Source organism: Crocodylus porosus, unplaced genomic scaffold (genome assembly GCF_001723895.1).
Source record: "Crocodylus porosus isolate Cpor-Errol unplaced genomic scaffold, CroPor_comp1, whole genome shotgun sequence".
Taxonomy (NCBI): domain Eukaryota; kingdom Metazoa; phylum Chordata; order Crocodylia; family Crocodylidae; genus Crocodylus; species Crocodylus porosus.
Genome location: NW_017728918.1, coordinates 88476796 through 88499877, shown reverse-complemented (window position 1 = coordinate 88499877; position 23082 = coordinate 88476796). Strand labels below are relative to the sequence as shown.

Here is a 23082-nt window from a genome sequence, read left to right as displayed (position 1 = left end):
GTCATCTTAAATGCGTCTCCCCCACTACTGAAGAAGGGAAAGCAGCGGCAGGCAGGCAGGCAGTGGGGAAGGCAGCAAGGGGGAAGGGAGGGATGGTCAAGCAGCTTGACGCTTGTTGCCTATCCACCCCGCACATACCTACCACCTCACCACTTCTGCTCCAGGGCCATGGCTGGGGCCACTGCCTCTTATCACCACCTCTTACTCAAATCTAAAACAAGGGGCTTTTTTCTCCCCTCTTAAATGCGGAACCCCCCACTCATCTTGGATTCAAGGAAAAACAGTATTTTACAGACTACCTCCCCCCACCGCCACTGATAAAATTACCCTCCATTTCTACCACTGTCACAGGCTCTCTGTCCAACTGGCCATACCCTGGACTTGATTCTAGTTCACACGTCAATTTTAGGACATCAAAACCCAGCCACCATCTCCGGCAGCAGCCAGAGCTCCTTAACTTTGAAGGAGATTTTCTCTTGCAACAAGACAGACTACAGGTCTGGGAAGAAGACTGTGGTTGACATATTTGTTACTCTCACACAACAGAATTTTCTATTTGAAGCGTAAGGGACCGGGCTGGCTCCTGAGAAAGCCCCAAATCATGGAATTAACTCCTTGCTTCCCACTTTAGGAATAGACATTTCTTTTTTTTACCTTGCCTTTTCTAACAGGTATATAGCAATCTGTACATGTACATCTACTTTAACAAGAAAACTTTAAGTGCTCCCTTGCAGTCTTCTCCTGTGGGAGTGGATAGTATCACACATAAACAGGTGTTGGTCATGCTGCTTAATGCACTATTAGGTGTTCAGAGACTGCCATAACCAGCATGGTATAAAAACCTATATAGAACAGCAAGGTGAAGGCATATCTAGGGAAAGTAACTGAAGCACTAGTAGAAACAAGAGTAATTTTGACTTGCACTGAGTAGTTAGGTGACCAAATGGATAGAATGGTAGTAAACCATGTGCATCTTATCTGCATTAAATGGTATTTCACCACTACAGCCATCAGAAGATAAAGGGAACTTCTCTTCCTCCTCCCAGATCTAAGTCATAGCTTTGTGAGCCAAGAAGCAGGAGATGGTGAAGCCTTCTAAGTTATTTCAAGGGTGGCTGGCTTTGGTCTTGTATGCATTTTAGGCAGGAGGCCATAATTTGGCCTTCTGCATTTACTACCAGTGATGGTACAGCAGCAGAAGAAATTACAGTACGTCTCTCAAAGACCACATTTAATTTATAGGATTCAAACTTCTCTCTCGTAAACAACAAGTTTGACACATACTGACAATTACAAACAAACCTGGAACCCTCACAATGCTACTGTAACAAGTCTAGTTTTAAAGGGGAGAGCCACATTTCAAAAATACTGAAACCACATTTAACAAGGAGCACCAACAGCCACGGTCCACTACCTGTGAGGTTCAGCTATTTCAAATAGTTCTAAAAACCTAAAACACTACGATGGCACTGACAGTTTTACACAGCTTCCTCTTCTCTGGAGTCCCCCTACTCTTATTATTTTGAACCTACTGATAAGCTGCTTTTATTCTAGGTGAAAAAGACCTTAGATACATCTACTGATAAAATGGTACCTACAGTCCATGCGAAATGACAGAAGAGTAGCTACTTACACAATTCAACTCAGGTTCATCACATAAGTAAAAATATGCTTCTTATTTGCAAAACCACATGAAAGTAAGGCAGTCTTCAGCTTAAATATTTAATATTTACTAAGTACCACTGGTATCCTTGGAACATCAGAAAAGCATTAAGAACAATGCTTCTCAGTATCTAATAAGATTTTAAAGAGCCCATTATTTTTTTTTAGCTGCATGATACTCAGCATTAGGTGAATACTTATTTCCAGAAATCCTCTGAAGTGAAAAAAAGATACTAATCTTGCAAAATAAATTCAGTTGATAGTTACTGTTCTTCCAGATCATTGACTTTTTTTTTTTAAATCTGCAAGAATCATCTTGGAAGGAACCAAAATACACCTTCCAAAAATATAATTTATATAATTTGTTAATTTCTATGAGCGAAATTTAGCCAAATCTAATTGGGGAAAAAATGGTCCCAGTATTACACTTGCCAGGCCAGTTTCTAGCACAGTGTTAGTTTTCATAGTCTGCCAAACCTTGCTATCACAGGTTTTTAATTTCACAAAAATGCCAAAATAAAATTAAGTGCATTACAAGCAAGAAAAAATTCAGAAAGAGAGAGAAAATTGCTCTCCCTGTACTCAACAGCAGCAGCTTTCAAATTGTAAGAGCACATTACAAATAAAAGAAAGTCACTTGGCTATTTAAAACAGCAGTACTTTGTATTCATGGCTGCTACAAAGATTACCAAACTAAAATGCTTATGAATTGAAGCGTACCTGTTTCAGTGTCCCAGAGTTTAATATAACGGTCATATGCTGCACTAAGAAACTGAGTCCCAGCGTTGTTAAAGCAGATGTCTCGAACAGCTTTACTGTGTCCTATGAGATAAAAAGGGCTGGGTAAGAAAAAAAGCTAGGAATTATGGTTTTGACAAATGTTACCACAGCTAGAATGTAGATAGGTGACAAACTGAACAAGTGACCTGTCAAAAGGTGGCCTACTAGACCTTTTCTAAGAAAAAACATCCTGCCAGTGGTGGACTAAGAGGGGCCAATGTGTGCCAGAAAGTCTGACTGCTGTACTACCACAGCTTACCCTGTAGCCGTAATGCAAGTGTGGAGAAAGCTTATACAGCTGTAATCATTGGGTTTTTTTTTATTACTGTGTCACGTAAACCTGAACTGAATAAGTATAGACAACACAGTGATAAACCGTCAGCTCCCACTAGCGGAGGTCATGCAACAGTGGGGGATTTACCAAAGTCTACTGCAAACACAGCTAAGCTGGAAGTTACTTTGTACTGACATGAGGTGTTATACTGAATGCTCAAAACTAATTAATCCAACAACTCAGATAGCATGAGTATGTGACAAGAGCCTGCAACATAATAGAAAATAAAGAGATAATTGTTAATATTCAATTTAGAATATGACCTCCAAAACACTGCACTTAAAATTCAGCTTAAAACATAATGTTGATCTCTCAAACATACTAAAATAATAGGCATGGCATATTCATTTACAAATTGGCAAGAAGCACTTTAAAATCTACCTATGGCTTGTTGCAGCCACAATGCTGTATAAGTTACCAACATCAGTTTCTAAAAGATAAAAAAGTAAGGAAGAGCCAACCATTAAACACCATGGTAGTGTTGGCTAAAAAAATGGTATTTAGAGATTTGCTTTAGGGAACTGGCTCATAGGTAAATGAGACTAGAGTAATGGTCCAGGGCAATGGCAAAGGTCAATTGATTTCTAAAAGCCTGTCTGTGACAGTCTCCTTCAAGGCCCACTGTGTCTGATACAGGCAGGCATCAAGCAGACACACAGGCTAGAAAATTGAAGACATGTACCACAGTGTTTCATAACATGAAATAAAGGACAGGTCACAGGTTTGCCCAGATCACAGTGACCAGCTGTCGAGCCCTTGGGATTTTGGTTTTGGGGAACAGACGAAATTAGGAGAAGACCAGGAAAGCCCAAATTAGGATGAGTGCACATGATGAGTTTGCAAAACAAAAGAATATGCTAACAGGACAGAACATGGACTGTATGAAGACCACAAGTAGACCAATCAATGATCCCCAAAGATGAAGAGTCATCAGAAAAAGAGAAAGAATACAAAAGGAGGAATTTTGGAGCAGCAAAGGGTTCCTAAGAAGGGAACCTGAGGACACCACGGATAGAGGACATACCACCAGCCTGTCACCCCCACCCCCTCACTGGGTGGAGGATGGGGCTTCAGCCTTTGATCTCCAGGCTGCAGACATCTGATGTTGAAGAGAGAACCGCAAAATAAAGCTCACATACTGGCCAGATGTACCTTGACTCTGTGAGCCCTGGGACTGGTAGATATTAAACTGTTTGCATTATTCTTGTCTGCTGTCACTGTGTATCAATAAAATTCACCCATTAATTGAATGGAGTGGTTGCAGTCTGCCTGGAACAAGGTATCTGCATCATAAATTCAGTTCCACCTGGTAGTGGTTCTGAACCTTTTTGTACTCGAGGCAGACCTCTCAAGACTACAAGCACCCCTTGGAAAAAGCCAACTCTTAGTTTTAACTCATTTTTCGACTATATAATATAATAGAAGAACTCTTTTGTTGAGAAGACCTCAGAAAGACCACAGCAGGTCAGAATGTTTTTAAGACTATGAACTTCTATTTGAAATTTCTGGTTTTATCTTGCGAATCATGTTTACACACCCGACAATGCTAACACTGATCACCCCTTGAAAAGATATCAAGGCACCTTGGTTGAGAATCACTGCCATAGGGGAATTCAAAACACAAGATGCAACTTTGGAATATGCTGGAATTCAGTGGTAGCTACAATATATATTAGGTACCTATCTTTGTACATACAGGAAATACTTAGATGAGACGATTCTTCACAAGTCTGCCAGAAAAATGTCAGGATGTTCTACTCAAAGGCAACACCCTCAAGACCCCTCTGAATAATCCCGTTTCGTCACTGTACCAGACTCATAGAGACTCTTCATTTGGAGTTACTAACTTGATTTAAAAATAAATAAATATAGCCAGATTTCCATAGCAGGAATGTTCTGAAATTACAGTTCAGAGATCCTTTTGGGAGGCATGTGCTTTGTGACTCTATTGGCGCTTCATGTAACAAAGGTGTTAGGTAAAAGGCACTTAATGCTGCTCTCTGATGTACATTTATTTGAACAATGCTTTACAAGTGTTTCCACTTCAAAAAGTAAAACCAGTGCTTGTATACTGTAGCCAACACCACTAAGCTGTTCATAACTGTACTCACTAAAAGGGCTCTGTTAAAAAGAAAAATATTGGACTTTTTTATTTTTCATATTTAAAAGTGGGTTTTAAAGGATTCATGGAAATTTTTCTGCTGCTTTTGCATTAGAAATCCAGTTCTTGTCTAGCCCAGAAGAACTTTATTTAAAATTATGACACAGAGAATGTTATCATATAAAAGTGTGCCGGGTGCATCACAGAAAAAGTGAGACTCTTCACCAATACAGGTAACACCTACTTTAAAATGGGATGATGAGGCCCCCCCTTTACATGTTACAGGTGCAAATAACCAGTTAATTCTACAATTACCTTGAGACCATCTACATGGGCAAACTACTTATTACACAATAAAAAGCTCCAACGAGCCATAAAGTTAGAACTTGAAAATGTGTACTAACTTTATAGCTGGTTGCTATCAAGCTTTAATTTGCATGTGGTTTAATTTGCATTAGCAGCATCTCCCCTGTGGCTGTGGGCCCTGTTAGCAGGGGTGCACATTGCCCAGCTGGGGCTGCGAGTCCCACAGCTGCTAGGCACTCTCAGCACCAGCTGCTGTGGATTCTGGGTCCTGGCAGTGCTCCACAGCTGCCAGGACCCAGAGCCCCACACCTGCAGACACTAGATCTCCGCGATATTCTTCCTAATGCTGGGACCCAGCTGGGTTCCAGGAGGCACAGGGCACAGCTACAATCTCCCAGCCCCATGGATGTGTATAACTCCTGGGATGGGGATGAGGGTGGGGAATGGAGAAGTGGAAAACCCCAGTGGCAATCCTCCTGCCTTGGGGGTTTCACAAACTTCTGGGATAGGGGGAATTGTCTCACAGTGATGATCTCCCAGCCATGGGGATGCATGGGATGCCTTTATGGCTGGAAGCCCCTCAGTTAAGGGGAGGGGCTTGTTTTTTGCTGGTGCATGGGAAGCCCAGGATTGGGCTCCCCCTTCACAAGCAATAAGGCACAATAGGATCTAATGTGCAATCCCACGATCGTGTTTCCAGCCATGCCACATGTGCATTTACCTGCACATGCAGAGGGGGCCTGAAGGGAGCAATAGGTAACAAAGTAGAAAAAAGCAAGAGCTGCATTTGATTCTGTTCTGGTTAATAACCCATACGTGACTGACGAATACGTTTCTTTAATAGTCTAAAAACACTAAATCACACCGATTAAAAACAGTGAGACTCATGCACAAATGCAGCCTCTGCAACTGTCATTGCCAACATTATATTGAAAAGTTGATGTTTCTCTCAGATGCTTACATATACTTTATGACTCTGACCCATGCACCAAAGTGATAAGGAAGCTATTTTAATATACAAAGACTTCAGCAAAAAAAGAAAAGAAATGAAAAAGTTACCAATGAATGTTCGTAGGCATCTTCGTTCACCATATACTTCCCATAGCTTGGGATGGGAAAAAAGAAAATGAAGAGGATGTTAAAATGGTAAAACATTTAAGAAGAATGTGGTACAAAACCAGCTATGAGCATGTGAAACACCTTAAACTAATCTGACTAATGACAATCAACCTTTGGTAAAATTATCGTAATTCTGAATTTCAAGACAGAAGTTTTCCAAACAATTCAACAGAAAGCAGAATATGGTCATTGAACTTTAAACAGCCAGCTCTAAAATTCTCATTTGGCCATTAAAAAAAACACAATGAAGTATTCTTGTATGAGTATATACAAAACAAAAGACAACAGCAAAATGAAAATTCATACATTTTTCCAGTTTCATAGACTCAAAGCAGGAAATTTACACCAAAACCCCTCATTCCTGCCAACATTTCAGTCAGCTGTAAAACAGCTTTGCAAAAGAATGTCTTCTAGTAAAAGCTGTCCGTAAGGGTTAATTTGACTTGTTGAACAAAGTCAATCCAACCATTTTTGGGGAGGGATTATTCAAGAGTAGGGGTGTCAAAGTGATATCTGGCCAGTGGACCCCTATCATCCAGCCAGTGGGTCTCACATGCAGAGCATCTCACTCTGGGGTGCATGCTGCACATGGTGAGTGAGGCCAGGTACAGGGCATCTTCTATGCAGGGCAGACTGCAAGCCCAATCTGGCCTGTGGATCAGCCCTGCACCACTCAAGACAGCTGGTGGAATTTGATAATCCTGTTTCAGAGAGACTATATCTTAGCCTGATGCAAACTTAAAAACAGAAGATGTGTGAACCATTTCTAACAGAAGTTCAGCTCAATTAAAACACTGTGAATTCAATGTATGTACGGAGAGATATTTAGAACCAACTCACCTTAATTTTACAGTCCATGGAGCAAGACAGCAACATATGGCCAGAGAGTGGAAATAACCTGACTGCACTAACACCCTGTAAAGAAAGTTACAATTAAAAAATTAAGTTAAACTTGAATGTTTTTGAATTCCTAATTCTACTCCCTCTTTTCTAAAGTGTTTAGGGCAACCCCTTACACACCACTAAAATATGAACTATACAGAACTTTTCTATCACACTTGCCTTTCAGCAAAGCAATGCAGTTTGAACAACTGCTATTGATGAATCAGCCAGGGGCAACCCTGACTCATTGCAACAGCTGTGTGCATACTCCTCTTTCAAAGCCCAAAACCCATGTTACTATGGCAATTATTGGGAAAGAAATACTACTTGTGGTTTTTTAATGATAGCTTTGACAAAAGATTATCACAGTAGAAGCTCTGGCTTCTGTCGATCATACCTCTTTGTAATATACCCAATCCTTCACAACTGTGATTGCAATGGCTTTTATACAACAGCAGTGTGACCAATATTGAGGCCTCTCTAAGATTTAGTACTTCCATCTCTGACCTCATGAGAAATGAGGACGGCAAAGACCCTGGCCCTGAAAACATTAATGGAAATGTGAAACTTTACTTGGGTGAGCAGTCACAATGAGCATCAAAGTGAAGCTCGCTGCTACACTGTAGTAACAAAACACAGATGTGTAGATTGAAGGCCCATGTTTTAAGCAAGCATATTTGATTTCTCTCTCTAATTTAGGATTCCCAATTTTACAATTTTGTTGTTTCACAATTTCTTGGTGATTGCCTTAACAGGCTATTGGCTACTTTGGGGTAAAACTCTTTCCTTCCAACTCACTTGAGAAACCTTCCAGGTTACTATTTCAATGACATAGACTGATACGTTTCTGCAAAGTGTCAGGTTCAATGAACAAGCATTTTTGATAAAATTGCCCCCTCCCTCAACTTAACATAATAAAAATCCCAGAGAGTTTTATTAAATGTATATACAAGGGACTCTTTGCACCCCACTTTCCACCACAAGCTCCCTGTGTGCCTCCCCCACTACTTTTATTTCAAGGCACAAGACCAGAAGAAACTGACAGGATCTACCTTGGGAAACGCAGGAGATGATTACTGCTTTTACCTCCCAGAAGCCCAGGCTAGGCAACTTTTACTTATTACCCAAGATACACAAACCTGGCAACCCAGACCATCCCATTGTCTCTGGCATTGGCTCCATCATGGAGGGAGTTTCTGGCTATGTGGACTATCCTGGGCCCATATGCCACTGGAGCTGTCAGGTATTTGAGGACACCACAGTTTTTTTAGGGAAACTGATCTCCACTGACAAGCCTCCAGATAACACCCTATTCGCTACCAGAGATGTTATATCTCTGTATACCAAAATCCTTCATAAGGACGATTACAAGCCATAAAGAACATTATCCCCAGTGAGAAAATTGCTTCTGTTTCTATTACATTCTCCTGCTTTGTCCTCGTATGCAACTAAACTTACAAATGAATAGCATGACCATGGGCACGCACCTGGCTTCAAACATGCCAACATATTTATAACGGACTGTAAAGTCAACTTTCCCCGCAGCTGCCCTCTCCTTCCCCTGATCTACTCAAGGTACACTGATGACATCTTCATTGTACGGACACAGGAGAAAGATTCTCAAGAGAAATTTCACCAGGACATTAACAACTTCTACTCCTCCATTAAACTAACCCCGGAAGATGTCACCCAACACTCCAGCGAAGGGATGCAATGGCCACATTGCCACCACACTGCATCAGAAACCAACAGACTGCCATAGCTACTTTAACGCCACCAGCTTCCATTCTAATCACATCACTAAATCCAACGTCTGCAGCCAAGCTCTGCATTACAAATGAATCTGCTCTAACCTGACCAACTGGGATGCACATCTAGGATGTAGAGCAGGAATTCCTACAACTACACTATAACCCCAAAACTGCAGCTACTCAAATCAACAATGCTAGACTCAGACCCCACTCTGACCTGCTACAATACTAGCCCTGGGACAAGGACAAGGGTTCCTCTAGTTATCACCTACAGCCCCTGGCTTGAACATCTTAGACATATGACCTCCAAACTCTTCTGGAAACAGATAACTGTCTGAAAGAAGTCATGGGGGACAAACCAGTTCTGGCTTAGAGGCAGCAGCCCCCCAGCCTCCAATGGCACCTCTCAAGCAACAGGCTACCTAACTTATAGTTTCACGGAGGCACCAGGTCTTGCAATGGACCCAAATGCCTTGTGTGCAGTTTCACTGTTGGAGCACAGATCATTGCTGGAACAAATAACACTGATTATACTATCCAAGGTTCATTCACCTGCAACTCCACCAATGTCATATACATCGTCTTCTGCTTACATTGCCCCTCCCCAGTCTACATTGTACAGACTGAACAACACCTATGTGACAGAATGAATGAACACTGTTCTGACAGACCAGCTGCAGGCAGATGCAAAGCCTTGGACACGGCACTTTAACCTCACTGGACACTTCATAATGCACCTGGGATAGCTGTTCTCAGACAGCAAACTTTTAAAAGCTAATTTTAATCAGAGATTGCAGAACAAGAAAAAAATCCACAAACTTGACTGTGTTAAGTATGGTTTAAACAGGGACTTCGGATTCTTATCCCATTATCTGGATTAACTTGCGACTCCTTGCTTCTATAGGCTTATATTTCTTGTTTTCTTGTTTCTCCCAGCACTGTCCCTCCCGCTACCTTTCCCCTCACTTTCCCTTCTCTTGTCTTTTGTATTTTAATTTCTCTCTCCTTCTAATACTGTTTTCTGCATGTCCTTTCACTGCATCTGATGAAGTGAGCTTCAGCTAATGAAATCTTGTGCTATATTTATCTACTTTGGTTAGTTTATAAAGGTGCAAATCTACCCTGTCTTCTTTCTGTAATACCCACAGACAAGGGTCTTCTTAATACACTCCAGCAAGTCTCCCATGTCAGTGGCTCTCTATGCATCTCTCATTTCTCTCCAAAATAGAACCTCTGTGCCCCTTTCCTCCTCAGCAGTCTTTTTCCCATCTCAACCCTGCCAGAGCCTGTCAACATTCTCCATTTCCCTGCTTTTACTCCTTCTCCTGCCCCTTACCGTTCTTTGTCCTCTGTCTGGAAGGTAAATTATTCAGGGTACCAACATTTTAAACTCTACTGGGATAGTGGGCAGAGATAAGATAAGAGGGTATTATACTATATGAGGTACTATATTTCACTAAATTTCAGATGCCCTGGAATTCATGGTGCACCCAATTTTTCAGATTCAGTTTCAGAAAAGAGGAAAGTATCCAACAGGGATATTGATAAGAATAACCTCCACAATGAATGTAAAAGCTTTATATAGAAAATCATCTTATTTGCAACCAACCAGTATTCCCTACCTTTGTATGTCCAGACCATACATGGATTTGTTTCTTTGGAAGATAGCATTTCTCAGGTGGTACTGTAGAACGGAGGTTAACTCCAACATCTTGAGGAACATGAAGATATGATCTTCCCTGGTAGTCATACATTTCTTTGACTAAAAGCAAAAGCAAAGTACTCAAACATTCAGCCAGCTTACATGTTCAAAGATTTCACACAAACAACTATCACAAGCATTAAGAGTATTCTTTGAAATGACCTAAAGAAGTATTCCTTGGAGTATTGTCCTCATCATTTGATACCAAGTATGTTTAGTATACAGCTAAAGTTTTTCCAAATACATGTCCTGCAAACTTTTAAAATCTGATCATCAACCTTTTTTTCCTGAATTATTCCCTATCAAGAATAATAAAGGTTCTGCAGGATAAATGAGGTTCCTGGATCTCAATCCGCGTCTCTGGAGTTGAGGCAATAGCAGCATTTCCAGTGATGTCAACAGGAGTTGAAATCTGGGTCTTGCCACTTACGCAACTCTAGTGTCTTCAGTGAGAGATGAAACGCATGGTAATTTATAATTTCTGACCAGCCCTATGACAGGAAGAGTGTATTAAAACACTGCTTAACAAGCCAGAAAGAGACCAAATTCTGCCAAGGAAATGTCATGTTCCAAATGTCCTTAGACATTTCAAAGTAGAACAGAGCTCCAACAGTAGGTAATAATGTATTAACCAAAGCAATGGCTGGGTAAGTGAATCTCTCCACTTCTGGAAATTCCTATGGCAGAAGGAAGGCTATCCAAGTGACCTTAATTATGGACATGCAGGCTATTGAATGTTTTAGGTAATCTCCTAAAATTGAATGTTAACTTGGAATTTGCAGCTGGTTTGTGTTTGAGAGAAGTAAAAGTAAACCCTTAAGGCCTTTTTGGTTGAAGGTTTAGATCTATTCAGCCTTAAAACTTCAAGTGAATTTTCTGCCCAAGAAGAATTTCTCATGTTTGAAATAAATGATGCACATCTCTACAAAAGGGATTATGACGACTTGCTAGTCACACACTTGTTTTCTCCAATATAATTCCACATAAAAGTATATAACAAGCAGTTCAACACCATTTTCTGCTGAACCAGGTACCTAATACAGCACAAGCCATTAATAAAACCGATATCTCTTTTATAGGAAGAGAAGAAAAAGATTCCAACTACATTTTTGCCTGCATAAGGGAATTAATGCCAATGAAGGGAGACGCACAGTTGATAGGCTTCTGCACTGAATACAGTATTTCAGTTAAGCATGATTATGATTATGACTGCTCCCTCCAAAACCTCATTAGCCTCTGCTCCTTATTTCTCTACCTTAGGGACAGTCTAACTCCAATTCCTTTTACATTTCTAAATTGGACACTCAGCAAGACAAGGCAACAGCATGGCTGACACTATATCACACATCCTTATGAGCAGGCCTAATCTAATGAGGTCTTGGAAGGAGCAGTCATAATCATAATCACACATCGTGAGCATGCTTAACTGAAAGGTATTAAGGTAACAGTAAAAGAAATCTCCAGAGGGGAAAAAGTTGGATTAATGCCTGCAAGAAGTAAGGTAGAAATGCCACCTGTTCATAGACCAGCTTCAAAAGCTTTAATAGTTGGCCTCAAACTGATATTCACTACTATACAAAAGGACATTTTTAGGGTTTTGGTTTCTGCCCAGACTCTAGTCTAGTCTGGAGAAGAGAAGACTGAGGGGGGAATTTAATAGCAACCTTCAACTGCCTGAAGGGTGGTTGCAAAGAGGATAGAGCTAGACTGTTCTAAGTGCATGTGTCCAGATGAGTGGTGATGTGCGTTTCCCTGGGGACAAGTAGTAGTGGCCCACCTTGTCCCACTGCTACTAGTCCCCAGGGAATGCCTATGCCATGTGCACTCTGGTATGTGGCAGGTTACCCTGAGTGGGGTAGGGGAGGCTGCGGCCAGCAACTGTGCTGGCCCCAGCAGCCTTACCTGGGCTCCTGGGGGCCTTTGGAGCTGCAGCCACAGCAATCCTGCAGCAGGAATCATGGCCAGCAGCTGGAGCGTGGCTTCAGCTGGCCAGGCTCCTGTTTTGGGTGATGTGCACTGCTGCCATGTGCTGTCCCACTTTTTTTTGTCATGAGTTTTTCTGACCCCAGGAGATCCCAGGGTCATCCCACCCCTGTGCTGCCAAGTAGCAATGTGGGGAACGCCTGCATATGAGGTGTGTGGTGCTGCAGATGGATCCAAGGTGACACATACAGCATATCTGCACTCATCTGGATGTGTCCAGATAACAGAACAAGATGCAGAGGCCTCAAGTTGCAGCAAGGGAAGTTTAAGTTAGGTATTAGGAAAAACTCTCTTATGGGGAGGGTAGTAAAGCATGGGAACAGGTTACCTAGGGAGGCTGTGGAATCTCTATCCTTGGAGGTTTCTAAGACCTGGCTAGACAAAACTTTGGCTACGATGATCTAGTTGGGGAGGTCCTGCTTTGAGCAGGGTGTTGGACTAGATGACCTCCCATGGTCCCTTACAATCTTAATCTTCTATTATTCTATGAATAAGCATAGCAAATGTTTGAGAGCAGAATAAGGAAAATGAAAGAAGATTATAAAAATGGCATTACCATGTAATATAGTCTTTTCTTCTCCAGGCTTATCATCTTCCTGTTTACCTTTCTTCTGTCTCTTTGCTGTTATTTCATCCAACTCCTTCTGTTCTTCCTAGAAAAACAAGGTATTGTCTTGACTTTTTTACCCAGCAATTACCCCCCAGCGAATCTCATGACAAAATCCTGAACTGCATCACTATTTAAATTAAGAGAATTCATATGCTTGTTCAAAAGGTGGTTAGAAATACAGTAAAACCTCATTAGTTTGATATTGGAGAGTTTTTCCAAGTCATGGTGAACCACTACATCAACTACATTTCAACTTCCACTTCAGTCCCACAGCTGAAAAGTGCCGTTTTTGTCATTTCTGATGAGTCCTTTTTGTTTATAAGCCTAAATGTCCAGTAACCCTCACCAAACATCTGTGGAGATGAAAGGCTCTGTTGCCCCCCTGCCCCTTGAGCTGTCACATGCGATTAGGGTGGCCTTGCTATCCATAAGATGGAGCTGGACAAGGGGGCCCCACACCTCATCTTCATATACATTCTTGGAGGGTCCCAGGACTTGGGACAAGAACACCTGGTCCAGTGATGAATAGGGAGCTAATTAGCAGGTGGATCCTTGGGGGGTAGGGGGAGGAGAGGAAAGAGGGCAAGCAACTGGAGTATGCTTACTTACTGACCAGTGCTGGGCTGTGGGGTCATCATGGCTTGATGTGACATTGACTCTACTGGGGTCAAGTCCCATGAACCACATTATAATAAATTACAAGCCTTTTGGCTTTCAAATAACATCTTACGTAGCTTTCACTTTGTATAAACATAAGTTCTCAAAGTACTTCCATGTATGCTAAAACGTAATGCACTTTACGAAAAAACTAAAATAATGATTATGCAATAGGGTTTTTCTGTTTAATGTTCTGTTTAATATCTGTGTGGCTTCTTGTACAAGTGAAGCTGTACATACTGTGGCAATTTGCATATATGCAAATTACCCTGCATGGTCATTTCAAACTTGTTTATTTTGAAGTTGCTTTTTTTGGGTCCTTTGTATTTTGAATTAACTAGGTTTTCCTGTATATGTTCATATTAACCTACATCAAAACAACTTAGTAACATATACCCTGGAAAGAATTTTTAAAGAGCTATTTACATGCATTCTATGATATTCAAGAGTCAGTGACTTGTCATTTTTTCCCTTTTGCAAGTTAATGTATTTATCCATCCTTCCCTCCTGCTTGCTTTTTTACAGCAGCTGTCGTAAAGCCAACAAAATAAATTAGAAATATCACCTAAAGCCTTCTTCCAAATACTCCAATCTAGAGCACTTTGTTCAAGCCTCTCATTGCCACAACGTTTCTTCTTGCTAGAAACATTGGCTTGTGTGGATACACATGACTGCTTCTGTAAGTGACTGCTGCCATTGCTGCCCAGGGTATCAATAGATTGCTAACAATTCCCATCCTGCACTGATATAAGAAAAAAAAAAGTGCGCACTTCTGAAGGTTTGGCCACTTCCTTTTCATCCACGTATTTTGCCCACGGACCCAAGAAGCCATCAATATTAGATGCATCATTCTCTTTGAATTTCTTCCTTTTTTCTGTTTTCTTTTGCCCCGTTTCAAACACTGTTAAACCTGTAAGGAGAAATGTAGTGCTTTACATGCTGACATTTGTGTCTTCTTTAATTTCAAGAACTTAGACTGCTGTTTTGGGTTTAGAAATGTAAATAAAAATAAATATCCACAGGCAAAAGATGCTCTAGATTACAATGCTGCTCTACTTATGAAAGCCAAAAAGCCAGCATACCAAAACTAAATACACACACACACAAATTATAGATATGATAGATGGTTTGTTGTTAATTATTTAACATTCATGCATGAGTCATGATTTTTTATAGGAGTCACATTTATTACTATTACTTGCTGCAGAAAGTACAGCACAAACAGGCATTTTTAACTGCTTAATGCTTTACATGCTTTGAAGTTTGGGAAAGTGCAAAAACCTTATTTTTTCTTAAAATAAAGTTCTCTATTCTGCTAGCAGATTTTTTGTAAAGATTAATCATCACAGAAAGAATGAGAGTCCTCATTCATTTTTTCTCTTCTCACAATGAAAGCATAAAAAATCTTGTCCATTTTAGACAAATTGCACACATATACTAATCTATCATGAATTGTTATGCTTTTACTACTACTTTTTTTTTTTTTACATTTAGAACTTAGCTTGCAGTTTTAGAACTTCATTGTTTCAATAAAATGTTAAGAAAAATACCATGGGCAATCAGAGTGACTGACTTCTGGATGTTAAAGCATATATAGTGCATACAAAACCTGTCGATACAATTATTTAATCTGCTATTTTTAAAACTTCAACAACCTTTTACTGCTAGCAATCTAATGCATTTGAACTGGAGAGCAAGACTGAATAGAAAACAGAAGAGTTATGGATAATGTAGCAGTGAAACCAAACAACATACTTGAGAAATGTGGCTAGGTCTTTTTTTTTTTGTATATAATAATTAGAGATGTTGCAGGTAACGGAACACGTATTTTTAAATACGAATTATCTTGACACTGCCTTTCCACAGCAAGATTGCAATTCCAAAGGAATTCTGATCTCCTTAACTTTACTTTTAAAGGAGAAAGTGAACTGCAAACCTTGTGAAACGTAAGCACGCACATGTAGGGAACAAAGTACATGATTGTGGATTAATTACACAGATGAACAAATCTTGAAGAGCTATAAAGAGAAGATGTTACTACCCATGATGTCTACTTAGGCACAATTTTACATGCAAATAAACTACTTCACAAAGACCAAAACATTGTACTTATTTTAGAAAAATATTAATTACAGGCCCTTCTCTGCCTCTGGCAGTCACTCTTGTACATATTCAGCATGCCTGTACCACTTGGCAACTTGCCAGTGGCTTTTCCTTAAAAAAACCAAACAAACCCCCAAACAACTCTGTTTTACTAAGTAGTGATAAGGTTGCAAACAGAAGTATTAAATGTTCTGTTCACCAGGATTGATCTGTTTGCCTTGTATCACTGAGCAGGATAGATGATTAAGTAGCTACTGCAATGCAGAAAAAAGTATAATTTTAGCTCAGATCATGGCAAAATGATAGATGCAACGCCAAATTCAATTCAAAACTTGGCCTTTAATATTGATTTGTATATGAACAAATATGCCATGTTCTAACGTTGAATTATAATTTAATCTCTTAGTAGAAAAAAACCTGGAGGACTAAGATTCACATTTACATTCTAGGAAGCATCTTTCCCAGTGTCATTACCAGACATTTAATGATATTGTCCTTGCACCTAATGACAGCTATTCGCTTATTTCCTACAAAAATCAAACTCAACATAACAGGTTGCAATTAAGACTACATTTAGTTTCATATCGGATTTAAAAATGGTTTACCTTGATTCTTTTCCGCTTCTTCTACAGAACCAATATACTTAGTGGCAACTTCAGGATTATCTATAGAGGGATCTAATGCATAACCTAGAGTAAAGGAAAATGAATAAACCATTATCTGAAGCATTTGTTTGTCACACCATTTTCAGCTCTCTTTTCTTGAAGAAAAACAATCTTTTGCTGGTCCTAGAGAGGACTTTGTCTCCACCCTCATTCCATTTTCTTCAAAGCTATATATTTAAAGAGATCTTCCTGGCATGAAGAATGACTTGCTGAAATATCCCTTAACTTTCAGCCTGGCCAGGCTACTGGAGGGTTACTACAGAACACTGCCTAGTGCTGAATACTCTATTTCCATAGTGCTACAAACTGTAACTACTTGAAGCTGACGTGAACTCACTGGTCAAATTATGAACAAGTGTATTGTGTTAGAAAGTAATGAACTAACCACAGAAGCAACCACTTAATCTTGACTGATTCCTGAAGAGCTTTATTTAATCCTGTGCCATTCTGCAAAGATTCAAAATCTTGCTTGAAATAAAAGCTGCGAAAGTAATTCAACAACTGGTGCTGCTCTAAATAACTCCAAAGAAGTGGAAGAAAATATGCCACCATTTAAAGAGTATTGTTCACATTTCTTTCTGCTTCCTATCAGGTACGCTTTGCTTCCCAGAGCAGGCTGATGACTGTGAATGATCTTATGCTACAAATAATTACTATGCTTTAGAATGTGGTGTGGAATGAATCTCTCCAGAAAGTCTGTGAAGTGCTTTGAGATCTTATGTATAAGAGGGGATATCAAAGCTCTCCTCATATTTAGATTCTTTGTTTTAACAGGAGTTCTCCCAGGTTGTCTTCACTTCCCTGAAGTAAATGGCACAATCTTAATATTATAGTAAACATGAATAATTAAATACAGTTTCTATGGAACACAGGTATGGGATATTTAGTGATCACCAACCCCATTTTTTGGGGAAAGAGTGCACCCTTGTGGACAGCTCATACATTTTAAAACAAATATTATGTGAATGGGGCAGCATTGTGTTAGGGCCCTAAACAGAACTTCTCTGAATTCTGATAGCTACTTCAAGAACTTAACAAGATAATGGTGAAGATAATCCATAAAATCAGAGTGATCCTAGAGCCCACAATCTTGCCTAACCAGACATTATTGTATTCTTTTGATCTGTGGAGAGAATACCATTAATGGTGGAATACTCTTTCCATAGGTGTCCCTACACTATGATATCACCATGGCTATTCTAATCTGTGCTGGCAGTTCGTTTCCTCTCTCTTTCCTTGGAAAGTACAGTCTAAGCAGCCCTTTCAGTTAGCTTCTGTCATCTCGTAGACAAAAAAAATAAAATTTACTGTTGGAACTATTAGAGTCATTAGAAGAGCAAAGTAAGATGGTTTTATCCACATATGGACTGAGCATTCCATCTCTAGAGCAAACTTGACTCTGGAACCAAGCTTTCCTGGTTATTTGGTTTGGCTCTCAGACTGAATCTTTTAGGGGGAAGGGAACAAACCTATTATACCTCTAACAAGCTACCTGCATAATGTAGGAAAACACCCCCCCCCCCAAAAAAAAGATCTCCTTTACTATAAAATCCGAGAACTCGCTACATCTGAACATCTGAACTGTGTAATAGTAAAAATGTGTTATTAGCTAAATTTTATACTATTTTAGATTCTATACAATGAAGCTGAATGGACACTGCAAGATTTCCACCAGCCTTTCATGAGATACTATTCTAATAGGCTCCTTTACACTATAAGGTTTCTGTTAATAATGCTGAGATACTATTTTGGATATATGTCAAAAATCTATACAGTGGTTTATTTGTCCTCCAGTCTTACTGATAGCCTACATTTGCTTATTAGTCGTAAAGAGAAACAGTGTCCTTATGAATGGAACTAGGTCAAATCCAGCTCTCAATGGCAACTGTGCAGACTTGTAATATGGTTGAATTTAGTCCAGGATCTTTCTTATAGAAAGGCTCTGAACAACTTATAAGGTATACTGGGAATGTGAAAGATTCCCATTTTTCCTTTAAGACATGCAAATGCAGCTGTGAGGGACAGCTTGCTTTTCTCTTGCTGTATTAATGCACTAGACAATTTGCCCTGACTCGTACCTTCTCTTCTATTTCAGTTCAAATGAAAGGGGTTTTATGTAACAAACAAAACCCTTGGGTCAGAGGCGATATCTTTTATTAGACCAACTAAATAGTAGCAAAAAAACAAAACAAAACGGTCTTCCTTTGCATTTGGACACAACATTGGATTTGTATTATGCTGAAATGCACAACTGTGATCACAGACACTGCAGTGTACCTAAAAAGAACTGGATTAAACAGACAGAGGCAAACATGGTGCACATAAACAAAGCAACAGGTAAATAATAATGGTATACCTACAATACACAATGCAGCCTGCTATAAGCATACTAGATCTAGCTCCTTTGGTATGGCTCAGTATTTTCTGAAAAATCAGACCCCTTTACAGCACGAATTTGGGTTCTACTAAGCTGAACAAGTCCAAATAAGTAGATATAATGTTTAAGAAACATAAATGATTTGGACCTGCAGTTTAAGTTCACCAGCTACCAAGAGATTTGATTCTCTTGAACCAACCGAGTGTCCAACAAAAAAAACAGATAGAAATTTCTAAAAAAAACATTATTTTGACAGTACACTAGAGGAGAACAGATTTGCCAAGATAGAAACATAAGTGGGGGGAAGAATGTTGACAGGATGATTAATTAAGGTGCAACTCAGATGCTGCTTTTGTAAGCAACTTGAAGTGAATCTGAATCATTACCACATCTTAAAGAATTTTGATTTAGGTACAGATTCTATAGAACCCAAGGCATATGCTCATCAATTATTTGGCTTTGGGTATTAAAAGCAAACTAGCAAAGTTTGCTGACAACACCAAGCTATGGGGGAGTGTGGTCATGCTTGAAGACAGCCTGGCAATACGGCTGACCTGGATGGGCTAGCGAGGTGGGTGGACCTCAACCTGATGTTGTTTAATACAAAGAAATGTAAAGTGCTCCATCTGGGAAGAAATAATTCACAACACACTTACAGGCTCGGCAGTGCTATGGCTTGCTAGCACCACATCTGACTGAGACCTGGGTGTCGAGATAGACAACAAAATGAACAGGAGCCACCAATGTGATGCCATAGCTTGCAGACCAAATCAAACACTGGCATGCATCTACTAAGGCATCTTGAGCAAGGCTGAGGATGTCATCTTCCCTTTCTACTCAGCCTTGGTGAGAATACAGCTGGAGTTCTGTGTCCAGTTCCGGGTGCCGCACTTCAGGAAGGATGTGGAAAAGCTCAAGAGAGTACAAAGGAGGGCCATGAACACGATTAGAGGCTTAGAGACCAGTCATATGAGGAGAGGCTGAAAGACTTGGGACTGCTCAGCCTGGAGAAGAGAAGACTCAGAGCGGACTTGGTAGCAGTTTATATCAAGGGTGTACCATCAGGGCCTGGGAGAGCATCTGTTCACCAAGACCCCTCAGGGGAAGACAAGAACTATTAAGCACAAGCTAATTGAGGATCACTTCAGGCTAGACAACTTCTCTACAAGTTGAGTACCAAGGGTTTGGAACAGGTTTCCCCCAGAGGTGGTACAGTCATCCAGCCTGGTGATCTTCAAAAAGCATCTTGATGCCCATCTTGCTTGGGTCATCTGATCCCAGCAGTCTTTCCTGCCCAAGTGCAGGGGGCCTAGACCCGATGATCTGTAAGGTCCCTTCCAGCCCCTAACAACTATGAAATTATTATGTTTCCACACTTGGATGGAAATACAGTATTCTTGTAGGTGAGATACAAAACTGACTGAAGAAATGTGGGTTTGCTCCTGGTTCTGCCATAGGACTTCTTGCATGGCCGTGAAAGTCATTTAAAAAAGGGGATATTAACTTGACATTTGGCTACTTTTCTTGAACCCCATGCATCTGAAATGTTTACGGTTTCACATTTTCTGCTTTAAAAAGTAAACAAATAATATATATATATATCTCACTCCTCTTTCTCCTATTGCTGCATGAAAGGCTAGACAGCTGAAACCACTAACAGAAAATGCAACTAATGCAGTTGAGATTCAGAAAATAATTGGCAAAAAAGTTTCTCACCACAGTCTTATAATGAATATGGGTGTTACTGGTAACACTAAGAAGCAAACAAGTTGATAGAAATGCAATTTTCAAATCAACAATATCCTTTTAAACTCTGCAATTTGTCTTCATCTTGGAGATGAGGAAGTTCTGTTCCACAGGCTATTATGGCCAAGTTTATGAATATTCATAAAGTGCTTTGAGAAAAATGGATAGAAGGCAAAGTATTTATTATTAAATAAGACCACAGTAAAAGCCTCTGATGGAGAAGTTTAAATGACACAGTTTGAATATGTTACGTCCTGTATGAACCTGACAGACTTCGGGAGAATAGTCTGATCTAATATGACCACAAAAAGTTGACAGAGCTACAAAATCTCATTGCTCCAGAGCAGTGGTCTCCAAAGTGGGGTGCACACACCTCAGGGGGTATGCAAGACAATCCATTGGGGTACGGGAAGAAAATATTAGAACTTCTATTTATATTTATATAAATATACATATATTGGGGGTATGTGCTCAAAAATTTATTTACCGATAGGGGGTGCACGATCAAAAAAGTTTGGAGACCACTGCTCTAGAGACAGGGGTTTTAAAAACTTGTTGTGTCCTGGAGATTCTCAAAGCTGGATGACCCATGGAGTGGCAGTGGTGGCATCAATTCCCATAGCTGCTGGAGCCACTGTATCAGAAGTTTGAGAAGTTAATGCCACTACCTCTTCTCCCCACAACAGTCCTCTGAGGTAGGTAAGGAGGGGAGGCAACTGATGTTAACTCCCTGAGTTCTGGAGCTGCATCAAAACACTGGGTATTACCACTACCTACTGTAGGGGTCGTGGCAATGAACCCTGAAGGTCAAATCCAGGCAAGCAGTTGGAAATTCTGGTTCTGTGCTTCCACATGGGTCTCCTGGCTAGAGCATCAGGAACCCCATGTGGAGGCATGGAACCATCCCAGCCTGATGGTGTAGGACTCCTCATGGCTCCTGGCGCTAGGGTGCCAATCGGGCTGGAATGCGATGGGCTGGGTTGGCTGCATGCAGGTTGTGGTGTTGCAGCCAGGTACCACATGCTGCAGGGCTGGCTTGGATGCAATGAGACAGGCCATCTCAACGCTGTGCTGCCAGGAACTGTGTGGTGCCAGAAGGTGCCCAGCTGGGCTGGGCAGCTCCATGCTGTGCTGCATGGAGCCGGCCTAGAGGTACGCAGTTCCTGGCTGCAACACCAGGATCCACATGGCGTGGCACAGACCCAGTCCAGCCCGGCCCAGTGGTGCTCGGTTCCCTTGGTTCCCAAGCCATCGGGTTGGGATGGGAGGGACCAGGTTGGCTCTGTGCTGGTCCCATGCTGTATCCAGGAACCACATGCCACAGGGCTAGGCTAGCTCTGTGTTGGGACCAGTGTAGTGCAGCATGAAGCTGGCCGGCCTGGCCTGTCCCCTCCAGACACCACATGTTTTCCAGCTGCAATGCCATGGCCCAGGTAGTGCAGCATGAAGCTGGCCGGGCCAGTCCTGCAGCACATGGTTCCTGGCTGCCATGCCAGGAACTGCACAGAGACAGCCCATCCCGACAGCATGCTAGTGCCAGGAGCTGTGGGAAGTCTTGCACCATCAGGCTGGGCAGGCTCCTTGCCTCCTTGGTGGGGTTTCTGGCACTCCAGCCAGGAGCTGCACATGGAGGCACAGAGTGGCAAGTCCCACGTTGCAGCCGGGGAACACGTGGTACCCCTACACCTCACATCCACACACAAGGACACAGACCCTATAAACCCCATGTCCACACACCCACCCATACCCCACATACACATACACTGACACCAACCCAGAAAAACCCCATATCCACCCACCCATACTCCCACAGCCCTCCACATGCCATTATATCCCCTCCCCCTACCACAACGTACAAGAGTAAGCCTTCATTTTAAGTTTTTATGCAGTCACCTCTAGATACACAATGCAAACATACACATATCAGAACAAAAATATTTTTTTGAAATAAAAATAAAATATTAGTGTACCTGTGTGATTTTAGTATATTCTTTCCCCCGCCCCCCAGTTCCAAGATGGCAAATCCCTTTCCAAAAAGGAGTACTTCCAGGGCAAAGCGAGAGACTTCCAACCCCAAGACGGTGACCACGGGGCAGGGAGGCTGTCAAGGGGGGAGGCTACCCTTGCAGCCCCCCACAGCTCACCAAAACTCATTAAACGGCCCTCCAGCTGAAATAATCATCCACCCCTGCGTAAAAGTCATCTGCCTCTTCACATTAAAAAAATTCACCTATCTACATATCCAGCAGGGGAGCACCAATACAGATTTTTGGGGCCGATACTGATAGCCAATTTTTAGTGTTC

The 23082-nt window shown here is 41.1% G+C and overlaps 1 protein-coding gene across 1 annotated transcript in view; it reads right to left on the bottom strand.

The window, feature by feature from the left end:
- The window catches only part of CDC40 (cell division cycle 40), a 76327-nt gene that overhangs the window by 12099 nt on the left and 41146 nt on the right, over positions 1 to 23082 (bottom strand). The window contains exons 4-10 of the mRNA XM_019537894.1: positions 16596 to 16679; positions 14658 to 14797; positions 13177 to 13273; positions 10558 to 10697; positions 7143 to 7217; positions 6243 to 6288; positions 2383 to 2484 (exon numbers count right to left, since the gene is read on the bottom strand). Of these exons, the coding sequence (XP_019393439.1) occupies positions 2383 to 2484; positions 6243 to 6288; positions 7143 to 7217; positions 10558 to 10697; positions 13177 to 13273; positions 14658 to 14797; positions 16596 to 16679 (684 nt within the window). The remainder of the gene's footprint in view (positions 1 to 2382; positions 2485 to 6242; positions 6289 to 7142; positions 7218 to 10557; positions 10698 to 13176; positions 13274 to 14657; positions 14798 to 16595; positions 16680 to 23082) is intronic.